This window comes from Mustelus asterias, chromosome 5 (assembly GCF_964213995.1).
Source record: "Mustelus asterias chromosome 5, sMusAst1.hap1.1, whole genome shotgun sequence".
NCBI classification, from domain to species: domain Eukaryota; kingdom Metazoa; phylum Chordata; class Chondrichthyes; order Carcharhiniformes; family Triakidae; genus Mustelus; species Mustelus asterias.
This window is the reverse complement of record NC_135805.1, coordinates 64,762,441-64,779,537: the sequence shown is the minus strand read 5'-3', so window position 1 is coordinate 64,779,537 and position 17,097 is coordinate 64,762,441. Positions and strand designations below refer to the sequence as shown.

The 17,097-nt window shown below is 41.4% G+C and overlaps 2 protein-coding genes across 2 annotated transcripts in view; one reads left to right on the top strand and one right to left on the bottom strand.

Annotated features, from left to right (window-relative positions):
• LOC144493923 (uncharacterized) overlaps positions 1-9,899 on the bottom strand; it is a 64,315-nt gene extending 54,416 nt beyond the window's left edge. The window contains exons 1-2 of the mRNA XM_078213503.1: positions 9,874-9,899; positions 9,383-9,497 (exon numbers count right to left, since the gene is read on the bottom strand). Of these exons, the coding sequence (XP_078069629.1) occupies positions 9,383-9,482 (100 nt within the window). The 5' untranslated portion in view covers positions 9,483-9,497; positions 9,874-9,899. The remainder of the gene's footprint in view (positions 1-9,382; positions 9,498-9,873) is intronic.
• The window catches only part of nt5dc1 (5'-nucleotidase domain containing 1), a 545,446-nt gene that overhangs the window by 223,323 nt on the left and 305,026 nt on the right, over positions 1-17,097 (top strand). The gene's annotated exons all lie outside the window — the stretch shown is intronic.

Below are 17,097 nucleotides of genomic sequence, written 5' to 3'. Positions count from 1 at the left end.
AAAAATCGTATTGAAGTAGGTTTTAAGTACTTGGCACTACATTTGAATTAATTTATTTTTCTTTATTAGTGCATATCAACTTAATTGGCAGAGGCTTTTGGAAAAAAAACATTTGGCAGACCTCGATGAAAAACTAAACATCTAGGCAGGAATTAAGGTTGAGGAAAAGGTAAGCGAAGAAGTAGTGATTAGGTGATGCCAGCAACAATAATTAGAACCATTACTCAGAACAGAGAACACATTTAAATTAGAAAGGTCCTTAAAAATGAGTGTCACAGCTTCCAGCACAATTATTTTTTGGTTCTTTATTGCAAATAAACTATATCTGTATATTTTGTGCGAAGTCACAGTCAAGGGATTTGTTTTGTGATTTAGCTTGTTCCTTGTGCTAATTCTTCCATGGCAGTTTCATAACTGCTTAATACTTGTTTGTTGGTAGATTCCCTGTCTGATTAGCTGGAAGTTGTTGAGTCCATGCTGTACAGAATGGCATTAACTTTGAATAAAACACTTGAGTTGTTAACAGTTTTGAGGAATGACGTGCTAAAATCAAGTCTTTTATTTATGTAGATCACAATTGTAACTTATAATATTTGGAAAATCTAGCTGTTCAGTGTATGAGATTTTTTTCATGCAATTTCTCCCTTTTAAGTATTCAATGTCTGTTCTGTACCTTTACTTTGATGACATAGGAGGCATTGAGAACTAGCTGTACATGGATGCAGGTGAAATTGTTTACTCCTATAGGTCACCACTACAAAGCTCTGCTGAATGACAGTGTTGCCCTATGTAACAAATATCACATGGGACCAAATTTGTATAACTGGAGGATTCATAAGGGAACATCCATTACACTTTATATCCTTCAATTAGTCTTCCCTGATAACTCAAAGATAACAATGTGCTGTTGTAAACAACATAGTACATGACCTCTCAGCAGGTATTCTGTTTATTTTGTGTTAAATAATTAATTTTAAAAACAGTTTTAAGTGCAGAAATGTAATTTTAAGTGGGAATTAACTAACAGAAAGGAGGCGATTCTCCGGCCTCGTTAGCCCCAAGCTCAAATCCTGCTGGACCGGTGAATTTGGTGAGAGGCCTGATACGGGACTGGTGCCGGGCGTGAAACAGTTTCTGATGCTGTCAGTCCGTTACACCCGGCATGATCAGGATCTCACACAGAAAGGGCGAAAACTTGATCCAAACTTACTTGCATAGATTTTAGTCTCATTAGCGAGATCAAAGTCAAATGCAGTGGGCTTCCTGGTGTGCATGTTTCAGTGCCTCCCCCCAGCACCAAGTTACCCGAGCGCCAAACATTACTGATCCCTAAAAGCGAGGATCAGGTGCCATGAGCTCCTGAGGGGGAGCAAGGGTATGAGTACCACTCAGCTCCAGGGTGCCCATGAACAAAGCATCTGCTGCCAGGGTGCAGAGCGGAGTCCTTTAAGGGGTGTTGAGAGAGCTCTGGTTGGACTGGAGGGGTTTAGGTCAGGCATCTCCCCTGGGATGGTGGCCATGTGGCCAGTCTTCTCTCTGTAGTTTTTAAAAGATTTTAACTATCTCTCAGCATGTCAGTTTCAAAGATCTGTAAGGTTACAGGGAGTGGCCATTGCTCTGTAGCTTTCAAAAGCTTTGAAGTGCTCTGTTCACATTCCATTTCATTTCCCATTAACTTTTACAGTCCCCTTAAGTAGCAGTTCCTGGCTCTTTCAAAAGGGAGATTAAGAGTGTTTATATAGCTCTTGACAGTCCATTAACTTTTACTACCCCCCTTGAGTGGCAGCTCAAAGAAGGGATTATCATTGTTGATTTATATAGCCCTTCTCTGTCCATTAACTCTGAAGTGCTTCATCAAAAGTGCAGCTGTTCAGTCTGAGCTCAATTCTGAAGTGCTCTCCAGAAAATGCAGGGGTACAGCCTGAGTTCATTTTTTTAGGAGATTTTTTTTTCTAACATTTGTGCCTGACAACATGCCCTTATTGAAGGCTGGTTCTAACCAATACAAGCACCTAACACCACTCGAATATTCAAGTCCAAAGGTTCCTCAGTGAGGATCTTCTCAAGGTACTGTTGAATTCTCTGGATAGGCGTGATGACCACAAGGCGGGGGGGGGCGGTGCTCGGAGGCCATTGTCGCCTCTGGGTGATCAGGGACATAAAGTCATAGAGATATACAGCACAGCAGCAGGCCATTTGGACCAACTCGTCCATGCTGACCAGGTTTCCTAAACTGATCTCGATCCATTTATCTGCGTTTGGCCCATATCCCTCTGAACCTTTTTTCCTATCCATGTACCTGTCCAAATGTCTTTTAAATGTTGTAATTGTACCCCTACTACCACCGCCTCTGGCAGCTCATTTCATATATACACCACCCTCTGTGTGAAAAGGTTGCTCCTCAGGTCTCTTTTCAATCTTGCCCCTCTCGCCTTAAAACTATGCCCGCTAGTTTTAGACTCCCCTACCCTGCGGAAAAGACCTTGGCTATTCACCTTATCTATATCTTGGCTATTCACCTTATTTAGGCGGCACAGTAGCACAGTGGTTAGCACTGCTGCTTCACAGCTCCAGGATCCCGGGTTCGATTCCCGGCTTGGGTCACTGTCTGTGTGGAGTTTGCACATTCTCCTCGTGTCTGCGTGGGTTTCCTCCGGGTGCTCCGGTTTCCTCCCACAGTCCAAAGATGTGCGGGTTAGGTTGATTGGCCAGGTTAAGAATTGCCCCTTAGAGTCCTGGGATGCATAGGTTAGAGGGATTAGCGGGTAAATATGTGGGGATAGGGCCTGGGTGGGATTGTGGTCGGTGCAGACTCGATGGGCCGAATGGCCTCCTTCTGCACTGTAGGGTTTCTATGATTTCTATTTCTATGATCTATGCCTCTCATGATTTTATAAAACGTTGTAACCCCTTGTCACCCCTCACCTTCCTACGCTCCAGGGGAAAAAATCCGAGCCTATCCAGGTTCTCCTTATAATTGAATCCCAGTAACATCCTTGTAAATCTTTTTTGCATTCTTAGGAGAATGCCCTGGCACTGTCACCAGCACATCAGCAGTGTACCAGTTTGGTACTGCCAGCTTGGAGATGTCAGGGGGCAGTGCCACGTTGATATTGTCAAGAGATGGACCTTGGGGAGGGGGGTGGTGGTGGGGGCCTGAAGGGGATGGGACTTCTGTGACCCTATTGCAGGGTGTCATTCACCTCGGGGGCGGAGGTGGGGGAATCCTTATGCCCTAATGCTGGTGAGGATAGATCGGGTCACCCTGTGTGGTGCGTATGTGGGAAGGAACCTGAACATTTAGTGGTGGAGAGGGTGGTTGTTCCTCTGTGGTCAAGGGTTGGGGGTGCCACGCTTGTCCATTCGTTTGTATTCCTCCATTCCCAGGCTGCTCATGTGACTATCCAGGTAAGTCTTCAACGATGCCAGCGTGTCTGTCTCCACCACCCTACTTGGCAGCGCATTCCAGGCCCCCTCTGTGTAAAAAACGCCCCTCTGATATCTGAGTTATACCTCGCCCCTCTCACCTTGAGCCCGTGACCCCTCGTGATCGTCACCTCCGACCTGGGAAAAAGCTTCCCACTGTTCACCCTATCTATGCCCTTCATAATTTTGTACACCTCTATTAGGTCTCCCCTCATTCTCCGTCTTTCCAGGGAGAACAAGCCCAGTTTACCCAATCTAAAGTCTATGGAGGGGTTGGGGCGGCGGGTGCGGGGTGGGGGTGTTGTGATGTCCATGGTGGGGGGAGGGGAGCTGTGACTGTCACTTTACTTAGAGAGATCTCTGAGGAGCCGGTCTTGCCGGTGTCTTTTAGACCGGCACAAAAAAGGTCTAAGTATGGGTGGATTGTGATGGGGATCCCAGCGACCCACCCAGCGGGAATTGCACCAAGTTTCCCGCCAGAGACCACACTTTGAAATTTTTTGGGAGAAATGAGCCCAAAGTTTTAGGAACGTTGATGCTCGTGGAAATTCTTTGTCCTCACAGCATTTTGTTTTGAGTTGTACGCTGTGCATTAAATTCTCATTGGCCTGGAACTCCATGAAAACTGCCAAAAGAACATCACAAATAGTAATGATTTTTGGTACAAAAGAAGAAAGAAAATTGGTGGTAAGGGTCTCTCTTGATATTTTGCCCCAATTCTGCATACCCTTCGCTGAAACCGTCTGCTCTTCATTAACCTAAACAAAAACAGAAAATGCTAGAATATCTCAGCAGGCATGACAGCATCTGTGGAGAGAGAATAGAGCCAGAATGGAGAATAGAACTCTCTGACCAAGGGTCATCCAAACTCAAAACGTTGGCTCTTTTCTTACTCCACAGATGTTGTCAGACCTGCTGAGATTTTCGTTCTTGTTTCAGATTCCAGCATCCGCAGTATTTTGCCTTTATTCATTAACCTAACTCTCTGCTTCCAATGATCAAGTGTGAATTTCCTGAATTTAGGCTAGTCTGGAAGGACAATTTAGACACACAATCATATTCTATGCATTTTTAAAATACTTCTCTTTGATGAGGCCTACAATGTTTATCTGTATCTTGATCTGCATCTTTGTGAGATTAGGAATGGTTTGCATTCAAAATTTGATGATCCGATTTTCTTAAAATGTTGCATTTAATTTGAATAAATGATGGTTTGACAGCATCAACATTTAATTTTTATGCATGAAGAGAGACTTAAGGAAGGGATATGGCATGGGTTCGATATTATCCTCAATTCCAATATTTCACATGGGTTTTTACATTTGATAATTCTCTGGAAATTTGGGGAACAAGAAGATCAAGAACAACTTTTTCCATCATGTATAATCTAACCTCATTGGAGAATTTATTTATTTAGTGTGGATATAATAATTGGATCATTGGACATATGGCATATAGTTGGTGACCTAGCTGCTTTTCTTTTAAACAGGTAGATAAATGCATATTAAGTGTCAAAATGTAATAGGAATACTCATTAAAGTCTGATCTCTTTTGCATCCCCAATTTTCATCATTTTATCAACGATGGCCATACCTTTAGCTGCCTGGGGCTTTGAGCTCTGCAATTGTTTCCTTGAACCTCTCTCGACTCTCTTCATCTCCATCCCTTTCAGGATGCTCACTAAGACCTATCTCCCTGTTTGTAGCACAGGGGAACATTTAGGGAGAAAGTGCTAGAGAAACTAAAAGGTCTGAAAATTGATAAATCTCCGGGCCCAGATGGGCTACATCCTAGAGTTCTAAAGGAGATAGCTGAAGAAATAGTGGAGGCGTTAGTTATGATCTTTCAAAAGTCACTGGAGTCAGGGAAAGTCCCAGAGGATTGGAAAATCGCTGTTGTAACCCCACTGTTCAAGAAGGGAACAAGAAAAAAGATGGAAAATTATAGGCCAATTAGCCTAACCTCAGTTGTTGGCAAAATTCTAGAATCCATCGTTAAGGATGAGATTTCTAAATTCTTGGAAGTGCAGGGTCGGATTAAGACAAGTCAGCATGGATTTAGTAAGGGGAGGTCGTGCCTGACAAACCTGTTAGAGTTCTTTGAAGAGATAACAAATAGGTTAGACCAAGGAGAGCCAATGGATGTTATCTATCTTGACTTCCAAAAGGCCTTTGACAAGGTGCCTCACGGGAGACTGCTGAGTAAAATAAGGGCCCATGGTATTCGAGGCAAGGTACTAACATGGATTGACGATTGGCTGTCAGACAGAAGGCAGAGAGTTGGGATAAAAGGTTCTTTCTCAGAATGGCAACCGGTGACAAGTGGTGTCCCGCAGGGTTCAGTGTTGGGGCCACAGCTGTTCTCTTTATATATTAACGATCTAGATGACGGGACTGGGAGCATTCTGGCCAAGTTTGCCGATGATACAAAGATAGGTGGAGGGGCAGGTAGTATTGAGGAGGTGGGGAGGCTGCAGAAAGATTTAGACAGTTTAGGAGAGTGGTCCAAGAAGTGGCTGATGAAATTCAACGTGGGCAAGTGCGAGGTCGTACACTTTGGAAAAAAGAATAGAGGCATGGACTATTTTCTAAACGGTGACAAAATTCATAATGCTAAAGTGCAAAGGGACTTGGGAGTCCTAGTCCAGGATTCTCTAAAGGTAAACTTGCAGGTTGAGTCCGTAATTAGGAAAGCAAATGTAATGTTGTCATTTATCTCAAGAGGCTTGGAATACAAAAGCAGGGATGTACTTCTGAGGCTTTATAAAGCACTGGTTAGGCCCCATTTGGAGTACTGTGAGCAATTTTGGGCCCCACACCTCAGGAAGGACATACTGGCACTGGAGCGGGTCCAGCGGAGATTCACACGGATGATCCCAGGAATGGTAGGCCTGACATACGATGAACGTCTGAGGATCGTGGGATTATATTCATTGGAGTTTAGGAGGTTGAGGGGAGATCTGATAGAAACTTACAAGATAATGAACGGCTTAGATAGGATGGACGTAGGGAAGTTGTTTCCATTAACAGGGGAGACTAGGACGCGGGGGCACAGCCTTAGAATAAAAGGGAGTCACTTTAGAACAGAGATGAGGAGAAATTTCTTCAGCCAGAGAGTGGTGGGTCTGTGGAATTCATTGCCACAGAGGGCTGTGGAGGCCGAGACGTTGAGCGTCTTCAAGACAGAAATTGATAAATTCTTGATTTCTCGAGGAATTAAGGGCTATGGGGAGAGAGCGGGTAAATGGAGTTGAAATCAACCATGATTGAATGGTGGAGTGGACTCGATGGGCCGAATGGCCTTACTTCCGCTCCTATGTCTTATGGTCTTATGGTCTTATTAAATAATCCTCTAAGTGAATGTTGAATTGTAAACAATATGCAACTCACACTGGAATATAATATTGGTACATATGGCTTTCAATTTTTAAACTTTTCAATCTTTGTAGTCATTTAAGGCGACAAGTCTGCACAAATGAAGGGTTGCTAAATAATTTTTTAAGTGTTTGAAGAGAGCTATTTAAGATCCTGTTGCATTCATTTGTGTTCCTTGAATAAATTTAGCTGTAACTTAACTCTGTTGCAAATATGTTTAGGGTTGTTTTCACAATCTGTTCCCATTGAACAGTCAATTTTCAAACCTCCTTTTTTGCCATTCTTATTTTGTTAAAACTCAGCCATTTAAACAATAAAGCCACTCTTCCAAGGACCGTGTTGAACAACAGTGACTTGTATTTATATTGCTCCTTTAACAGAGTAAAAGTAAAGTGCTTTCCAGGAGAGTTAGCAAACAAAATTTGACATCCAACCACACTCAGAGATATTAGGAAAGGAGACCAAAAGCATGGGTGAAAGAGATAAAGAACAAAGAACATACAGCACAGGAAACAGGCCCTTCAGCCCTCCAAGCCTGTGCCGCTCATTGGGCCAACTAGACCATTCGTTTGTATCCCTCCATTCCCAGACTGTTCATGTGACTATCCAGGTAAGTCTTAAACGATGCCAGCATGTCTGCCTCCACCACCCTACTTGGCAGTGCATTCCAGGCCCCCACCACACTCTGTGTAAAAAAACGTCCCTCTGATATCTGAGTTATACCTCACCCCTCTCACCTTGAGCCCGTGACCCCTCGTGATTGTCACCTCCGACCTGGGAAAAAGCTTCCCACTGTTCACCCTATCTATGCCCTTCATAATTTTGTACACCTCTATTAGATCTCCCCTCATTCTCCGTCTTTCCAGGGAGAACAAGCCCAGTTTGCCCAATCTCTCCTCATAGCTAAGACCCTCCATACCAGGCAACATCCTGGTAAACCTTCTCTGCACTCTCTCTAAAGTTATAAAAAAAGTAGAATTCCAAAGTTCAAGGCCAAGGCTGCTCAAGGCATGGCCACCATTGATAGAGTAATGAAAATTGGGGAAGTACAAGAGGCCGGACATCAGTGAGTACAGAGGTCTTAGAGGGTGGTAGGGCTGATTACAGAGATAGGATGAGGTGATGCCATGGAGATATTTGAAAACAAGAATAAGAATTTTTAAATCGAGCTATCGTGTATTAGGAAGGTCAGTTAGCTCAGTTAACTCGATGGCGAGCATGTGATTTAGAATAACACCAACAGTATGGGGTTTGATCTCTGTTCCGATGGCTGAAGTGGACTTGGAGCCTGCCTCCTCATTTACCCCAGTCCAATGCCGGCATCTCCACATCCTCATTTTGCCCCATAGTAAAATCACAGCATAAGTCATGGTTTGCCAACTTCCAAGCAATTGAGAATATTGCTTAGAGAAGAAGCAACTTGTGGACTGGGGATGAATGTAGGCCCGTGAGCCCACAGTTTAACCTTCTCAAATGTAAGCTCCCTTCATCAGTGCTCTCAATTCCAAAATATCCAAAAACTCCAGAATATCTATTTAACTTCCCATTTCCACTATTTGACACAAACTAGTCAGCTGCTCCCCACAACCGTACATCTTTCTCCCTATTTCTGACTCCCAACAGTACTGTAATCACTGTTGCAGGCTTTGAAAACTATTTTCACTGGAATTTAAGTTCACAATAATGTTTTGTTTGCATACTAAATTATTTTAAATTTTATTGAAATTTACATTTTATGATCTAGCATAATCTAGGAGGTTTGTTATAATGTTATCTTAGAACACCCACAATAAAACAGTGCATTTATTGAGATTGATTCATTTCTGAGGAAATATTCACTAGTTCACTTGGACATAATCCACATTCCATAGGTTTAAAAAAGTCATGATGATGACAATGCCTATGTGATAATTAATGTTCTGTGACTTTCTTGAGGATTGCACATTTGTTTATGATGCATACGTCTGATTCAACAGAAGAAAACTGATTTCCCTCCTGGAATCTTGGTCCATAATCATAATGCCCCATGATTTACTGTATTAATTGTGGTGACCAAATATGTTGTTCAAAATGCATTGTCTGCACTCTCAGAGAAGATTGCAATTAGGTAGCACTAGGTATGGGTTCACGAAGCAGTGCACCAGCATGTTGTGCCAGCTAATAGTTGACTGCAAGTTCGAACAGGACTGTCCTAGTCTCACCGTGGTTTGTCTGGGGAGTTTTGTAAAGGATTCTCCTTTGGGAGGGACAGAAAATTGAAGAGTACATCAACCTGTGCCCTTCTTTGCATTCCTTACTGTCTGGAAAAGTGAAATGATAGAGGTGAGAATGGATTGCCCACTTTTAAAGAGTGATGCAAGATGTGGGAACTTTACGTGGAGAATATTGAAAAAGCAAAGTGGGGGGTATATTAAAATTAATTATGTTATCAGTATTAAAATTGGTTGTCTGAAATTTAGTTCAAGCTAAGGTGAAACCAGCAACAAATGTCTGAAGTACATATCAGAGCTGCCCCGTCTTTTCTGTCGACTTAGATCAACACATTAATTGAAACTCATAAGGATCACAACATGGACACTTACCAGCTGAATGATGTGCATTTATATATCTATAATATCCAAGTCCATTGACCAAGGAAACAGACAATAGCAACAGAAGTGTACCACTCTCTCTTAGAGCCATGTTTGTAGTTCAGATCTGTAAAGTATTGACAGGATTTTTTTCTGAACAATGGTAGAAACAAAGATATGAGCTAATATAATAATTTGAAAGCGACAGTGCCACTGTCAATTTAAAGGGTAAAATTATTGGCAGAATGTAGACTATCAGCAACAAAATATTACTTTTTAAATATGAAGAAACATAATATTAATCTTAACCTCATTTAATTTTTCATACCATAGCACTACAACACTACAATAGTTTGTCCGTGATGAAGTACAGTATGCATGTAAGAAGAATGTCAATGCCTTGACATGCCATTAATAAATGATATATAAAGTACATTGCAAGCAAAATGACAATAACATTTGATCTCATGCTTATCTTAATTCAAATTGAAATTCAAACATACCAACATATCTTATCTCCAAAATCTTGGTTCAGTGTAGCTTCCCAATAATTTATCCTCTGAAATAGTGGGGTGTCTGATGAAGAAGTGTATTCAAAAACAATACATGTTGCTATTTATATATGAGAAAGCTTACTCACACACTGCAAACTCAATAGCTCCTCCTTTCAAATGAGAGTACCAATTATGCTGTTTCATTTTGCACATTGACAAGTTGTATCAGGTTAGTGGTTACTTCTGGTTTGTGTTGCATTGTCTTCTTTGGCATTGCTCTCCTCATGCAGACAGTTTCAAATGCAAATGTTGAACAGATTCCTGAATTGGGTTTTAAAAGACATGCATGGTTTGTTTTTTATTTGCTTGGATTTAGAAAACTGACAATAACAACAGTGAGCAGTATTGCAAATCTATTTTATTAGTCTTATTTTTGAATAATTGCAGTTCCACCATTAGATACTTGCATCTACAGAAGTTCAAAATCAGCTGATCATATTTGGGTGGTACACTTTTCAGCCACCTAGCTCCAAAATTTGCAGCAGTGCTTGCCATTAAAGAAATTGTCAAAGATGACAAAACTAAGAAACACAAAGGAATGTACTTGCATGTGTTATTCAATGTAGAGCAGTGATGGGTGGATGGAGTGTGTAAAAACTAGCAGAGGTATATATTGCAGAAAATAGAGTGCTAAGATTCACAAATATATTCCTTCAGTGGCATTTAAAAGAACGTATGATTGGTATCAGTAATTTTTGTACAAATAATGAAATAACACATGATGTTGGTCATAGAATAATTTGAAGTTGTTCAGATAGTAAGAAATAATTTGAGTTTTGATCTTCTAGTTTTAACTATCATTAAAGCACTGTGATAAAATTACTTTTCCTTCGATTGTTTTGACATTTGTTTATTGTGGCATTTTAATAATCAAATGTTGTGATACTGAAAATTTGAATTCAAGTACTGCAATTAGGAGATTTAAATAGGTTAATTGTCTGTGGATTATTGATTTATGCATTATGTTGGACGATTTAAATGTTAGAAGTAAATCACAGGAGGAAAAATGAACTATGTATCAATTTCATTGAACACTTGAGGTATACAACAGTATAAAACATACTGTTGGGTGAGATAGCTTTTATAATAATGCCAGGGTTCTGGTTCAACCTGAGGCAATGACCAGAAGGCAGGAGACGGCGGCAAAACAAAGGAACAGGATTAAATTCTCGAACATGTCCTGCCATTCTACATTCTGCGCCCTCTTCTTTTCTTCTCCCCTATGTACTCTATGAACAGAATGCTTTGTCTGTATAGCGTGCAAGAAACAATAATTTTCACTTTATACCAATACATGTGATAATAATAAATCAAATCAAAAAACCATTCAATCCAATTATGTCAGATTAGGGCAGAGTTACAAAAAACAGAGAGTAGTGATTAATGGATGTTTTCGAGACTAGAGGAAGGTTTGTAGTGAAGTTTCCTGGGAGTTGATGTTGGGATGTTTGCTTTTCCTAATGTATGTCAATGACCTAAACTTTGGTGTAAGGGCATAATTTCAAAATTTGCAGATGAACAGTGGAGGATAGTGTAGAACTTCAAAAGGATATAAGTGGGTAGAATGGGCAGACAAAGTTTAATGCAGCGAAGTGTGAAGTTATTCATTTTGGATGGAAGAATGCAGAGAGACAAAATACAATTAAGGGTGCAATTCTAAAGGGGGTGCAAGAGCAGAGGAACCTGGGTGTATATGTGCACAAATTGAAAATCAAGTATTATGTGAGTAAAACATACAGCTTTCCTATGAATATTTAAATGAGGTGGAGAGTATAAACGCAAGGAAGTTATACAAACTTGTATTGAACACTGGTTTTGCCTCAGTGGAGTATTGTGTCCAGTTCTGGACATCACAGTTTAGGAAACATGTGGAGGATCTTTTACCTTTTAGGGGTATGTGCCAGCTTGTTAACATACAAATACTTATTTGAATACTTACCCCTGTTGTACAGTTAACCATTAACATTTTGTCTGGTTTTACTGTGGTTAATTTATTTCCCAACCCTTAAAACCTTTCCTTACTTAAATTTAAAACTGTGGTTGTGACTCTCCCCTTTCTCAAATCTAATATAAAATTCATTTGCATCTTCCCACTACTGTAAGATGTTGCCTTACTGTCAGATTGCTGACTAATCTTGGAATCAGTGGTATTGGACAGAGTTTTGTATTGTGGTTTCCGCCTTCTTTGTGGTCTTTAACTTGGGGAAATTGTGATCTCTCTAAGACCGGGTGTTGGACAACAAGCCTGGTAGCATAAATAGAATGAAAAATAATCAGCCGCTAGCACATCTAGAGTGAAAAAAAAATCAGCTGTTACAACAAATAGAGTGGAGAAATCAGGATAGGTGATGGTGAGGTGTCCTCGATGTGCGCTTCTTCAGTATTAGCCAGTGGGCAGCATGTAAATCAGGAAGAGGCTATGGGACCAGGAATAGAATCATGTAGGCCTTTGGAGGCGATGGTGCAGGGAGAGGAAGTGAAGATATTATTGATGAACATCAAGGTAGGAGTAAAGCCAAGTGAGGGCCATTCTCCTGAGCTGAACATCAGAGAAAACACTGTTAGAGAAGGATGGTGTGTGAATGATCTTAAGGCGGCAGATTAAACATGAAAAAAATGTACAGTGGTCACCTCACATAGCATTTTGCTTATATCTTTGGTTAGAGCCATTTCATGGAAAACTGACTGTTAAGATTCCCCCATGGGAATGATGGGCATGGATTTGAGATGACAACTTGTTTGAGGACATTGGAGATGAAATGGTAGTTTGCAAGAAAGGGGAGGCGGGGTTTGTTGAGGGTGGTTTTGTTTTGAGGAGGTTGATAATGGCAGTTTTGAATTTGAATGATGGGGGCGGTGGGGAGGTGTGTTAGGGCAAAGGGGTTTAAGAGGATGATTGTTGATTGAGAAAAGAAGCTGGATATTCTATTTGCTCACCAGAATGATTCTGGGATATTGTGTGGCTGAAGCAGACAGGCATGGCATTGCTGGATGTGGACGAGCAGATCCAATTTTGTATCCTCACACTATTTTGTGGAGATCAGAATGAAGTGATAGTCAGAACTACATGGTAGGAGAGTCTTATGGGTTCTCATGACATATCCATTGAGAGGTTTTGGGAACCAATCGGATGCAAGTATCCCATCGATTGACAGTTTGGATTTTGAGTTGGAACTCTGGTCTCCCTCACCAAGATTGTCAGGAGTGGGATTTGAACTCCGCTCCCCACAACAATGCGAGCACTAATTCAAAAGCTCACTCTGTCAGATTTGATGACCAGTGCCTCAATCCGATGTGTCCGGGATATGCTCAAATCTGTATACCTTAAATTTGAGGAGGAAAATATTTGGGCCCCAACAGGGAGAACAATCAGCATGGAAGAGAGTAAATGTTTTACTCAGGATAAATCTATTGACAGTGTAGGTGGGGCAGATCAACAGCTGCAGAAATGGCGAAAGATAGACCAAAGGCTTGGTCGTTGGGAATTTGAAAATACAAATTATAAATGACTTGGATTTGAGGCAGTTGCACATGCGAATGGAATGATGGAAAGGGGCCTGGAGATGTGGGTGGTGAGGGAAATCTGTGATCAAAATCTTGGAATTAGAGAAGCCATGTGAGATGATGTTTTGTAAAGAGCCTGAGAAAGAAAACTTGGGGGAAAAAAACAGGCATGGGTTTCCGGGGTTGGGTTTTGGGGGTGACAGGGTGGGGAAACATTAGAGAATGAGGATTTTAAGGCAAGAAGAAGATGCATGCAGGAGCTGAAGATGGATTCCAGGGGAATATGGAGAGAGGCCGACGTGTGATTAGATGATGCGGGACATGCTGCCACTGTGCTGGTTTAAAGGGGACCGGTGATAGAAAGTATCATCAGACAGGGCAGTATCAGCAAAATATTGCCCGATAACAGAATTTTAGACACAAGAAAACTGAATGGATCAGAAATCTGTCTAGACTCAGAAAAAATTGACTCAGACACGTGTAATGATATTCTGGCGGTGTAATTAACTTTGCACATACTGGAAATCTCGTTAGGAAAATGAGTGTTTTTCTTTAATTCTAGAATAGTGACAATTCTGGGAAGGCCGCATTTATTACCCATCTCCAGACACTGTGAGTAGGTGTCTCCCATGTTTGAATCACTGCCATTCATATGGTAGAGAATCCAGGACATTGTCACTACCAGTCATGAATCATGACAGGAATATTGGTCCATTGCATAGGAAGTGAATAATTAACTCATTCAAAATAAAAACTAAAGGCATAATGAGTAAGCCAATCAAGTCTTTTTAATAATATAGAAAAAGACAAATGCAGCATACCTCAGACTTGGTATCATTTTGACTTGTCACTTCTAAAGTCAGTGGAAAGGATAACGGACTGCACAAGGGGTGAAGGTAATGTGGGGCTAAGAAGGGAGAAGACAGTGAGGGAGGGAGAAGGAAGGGGAATTGTGATCAGAGTGGATAAGGGGATCGAGACATGTAATGGCCAGCCTTTGGGGAGGGGCAATATAACGTCATGGGAGGGTGCAAGTGCTGAGGATTGGGAATACCGTTGAGGATTTTTTTAATAAACAAAAAAAAATGGAGTTTAGTAGTAGCATCTGAAAGCTATCTGCTGCCAATGGAGGACTGGTGGAACAGAGGGATGGAGGTGATTGGCAACAGGTAGGTTGGAATGCAGCCAGTAGGCGACGGAGTCCAGACCTTTGCTCATTGGGGCCTGAAAACTTGTTCTTTTGTGGAGGAGGTTGCAGCATTCAATCTTGCTCAGAATATTGAAAATCTCAATTAGATTTTCTTAGACCACTTGCATGCCAAACAGTGAAAGCATTAAGTGATAGACAGAGCTAAGTGACCCCAATGTGCAGGTATAAGCTCTGCAGTCCTGCTCAGTGCATCCGGTACAAAACGTCTGGGTCTGGGAGCTTGGGGGACCTTGGCTTAATGCTGTAACCGGAGTTCTCATCATCCAGCCAGAGCTTCAAACCTGAAAATCCAGCTTTTAAAAAAAAATTGGATCTGTCAGTCCTGATTTATTTTAAGCCATTCAGTCACAAAGCTGCCCAAAGGTTGAACTGACAGCAGAGCAGTGGTTGGAGGAGTAGCAAGTGGGGGTAAGACAGGGCTGCTTTTCCAATCACAGATCATACCTCCTAGTTTTGCACTGACCTCCAAAGTTCTTCTGATAACCTTCAGCGAATATAGATTTTTTTTCTCAGTCAATCACTGGCATTTATGCATTCAGCTCATTGACTAAAAGGAAACAAGCATGGCCAGAGAAGGAGGATGTGCTTTTAGAGGTGTTAAGGTAAGAGGAAGGGTGGGTTTGGGGAGAGAGCGGACTGTGGAGCGGGGGATGTGTTGGAAACAAAGCCTGTCTATAATCACATTGGCCCTGGCAAGCTGGGGATGGCCAAAGGTTAAAGTGGAAATTTGTGCAGGGACAAGAGGCAAAGCAGCAAAGAGTTCTTGGCCTCTCAGGTTGGGCAGATATTCTTTGGGAGTGTGGTTAACACAGCTGGATTCAAAACTACTTTCTTACAGGTTTCAATGGAAACAGGGAATCTGATAAATAATTGTATTTTCGAACTTAAAAATACATCAAAATAAAGCTAATATTTTTGAGGGACCAGTGCCAGGGAGATCTGCAAAATGGCATTTCTGTTGGCGTAAGTAATTGTTTGTATACCTCGAGTTTTTCAGCAGCGTCAAATTCACAGAGCTAAAAGGGTAAGAGATTTTACTCTGCTCTTTTTAGCTAACATTGGTGCAGCAAATCAGAGGCGCTGTCCATCTGCACACATTAGATATCTTAAAAATATCAGCTGTGTGTCATTCCTAACAAGCTCTTCTTTAAGTTGGAAATTTGAAATTTTATTTTTGTAGATCCTAGCAGTTACAAACACTCCTGCTCTATAATATTAGAGCATTAATTTCTTTGGGAAGGATGAAATAATGCACTCTGTAGCAGCAAAAGTATTGATTAGCACCAGTGCTCCTTATTGTTGTATCTTTAATCCTTTTGGCTTTTCTGACAAATCATTACTAACAGTATTGATCAAGGGGTATACTCGTTTCATGGAACTTCTGTATCTACAGAAAACCCACACATACTGACAGCTCTTTGCATTTCCATTCGAATTGCCATCCCACAGTTTTTTTTATTTGTAACGTGAGCGTCGCTGGCTGGGCCAACATTTATTGCCCATCCCCGAGGGCATTTGAGAGTCAATCACATTACTGTGGATCTGGAGTCACATGTGGGCCAGACTCGGTAAGGACAGCTGATTTTCTTCCTTAAAGGACTTGGGTTTTTACGACAATCGACAATGGTTTGATGATCACTTTTAATTCCAGTTTTTTTTATTGAACTCAAATTTCACCATCTGCCATGGTGGGATTCGAACCCAGGCCTCCTGAGAATTACCCTGGTTCTCTGGATTATTAGTCAAGCGACAATACCACTATGCCACCGCCTCCCCTGACTGAGTAATGACTGAGGTCCTCTGCTTACTGGTAGATAGGATGCTTTCTTTCTGGGGAGGCAAACCCGTCAGTGGAACAGGCACCACAGCACAGTGAGGAGATCTTCCAGAACACTGGTCACTGGGGTCACACTTAATCTGAGGAGAAAATTTATCACCTTTATCAAAGTAAATCTGCATCCTGAGCTGAGAAAGCTCACTTTGGACACACATGGGGCTGAGAGTGGACTTGGTCAGGACCATAAAACAGGAGGGATTGTTTTTGATTCACATTATACCACATGCCTGTTAGTAGGATATTTATTACGGAAATAAGTGGGACTGAATAGGAAATGCCGTGTATAACGGGAGACTCAACCCCAAACTCTCCAAACACTGCAAGTTCTTTTCTCATCTTTTATACCAAAAGCAGTCCTCCTCCCAGGGGCACATGGAGACCACCTCTTAGAAAAGTACAATCCTGTGAAATAAGTCAAACGACAAAATATGTAAGTTGTGGATATCATCTTTATTATTGTGGTTATTTGTTTCATCTGCAGCTTGTAGGTAACTGTAGTTTTAGGTGATAAGAAGTGAAGTTCAGGGATTCCACCACACCATCAGCTCTTACTCAGTTTCCATTCAGGTGCTGTGTCTTTATACTGAACATGCAAGCTCTCACCATATAAATGATCAATGTT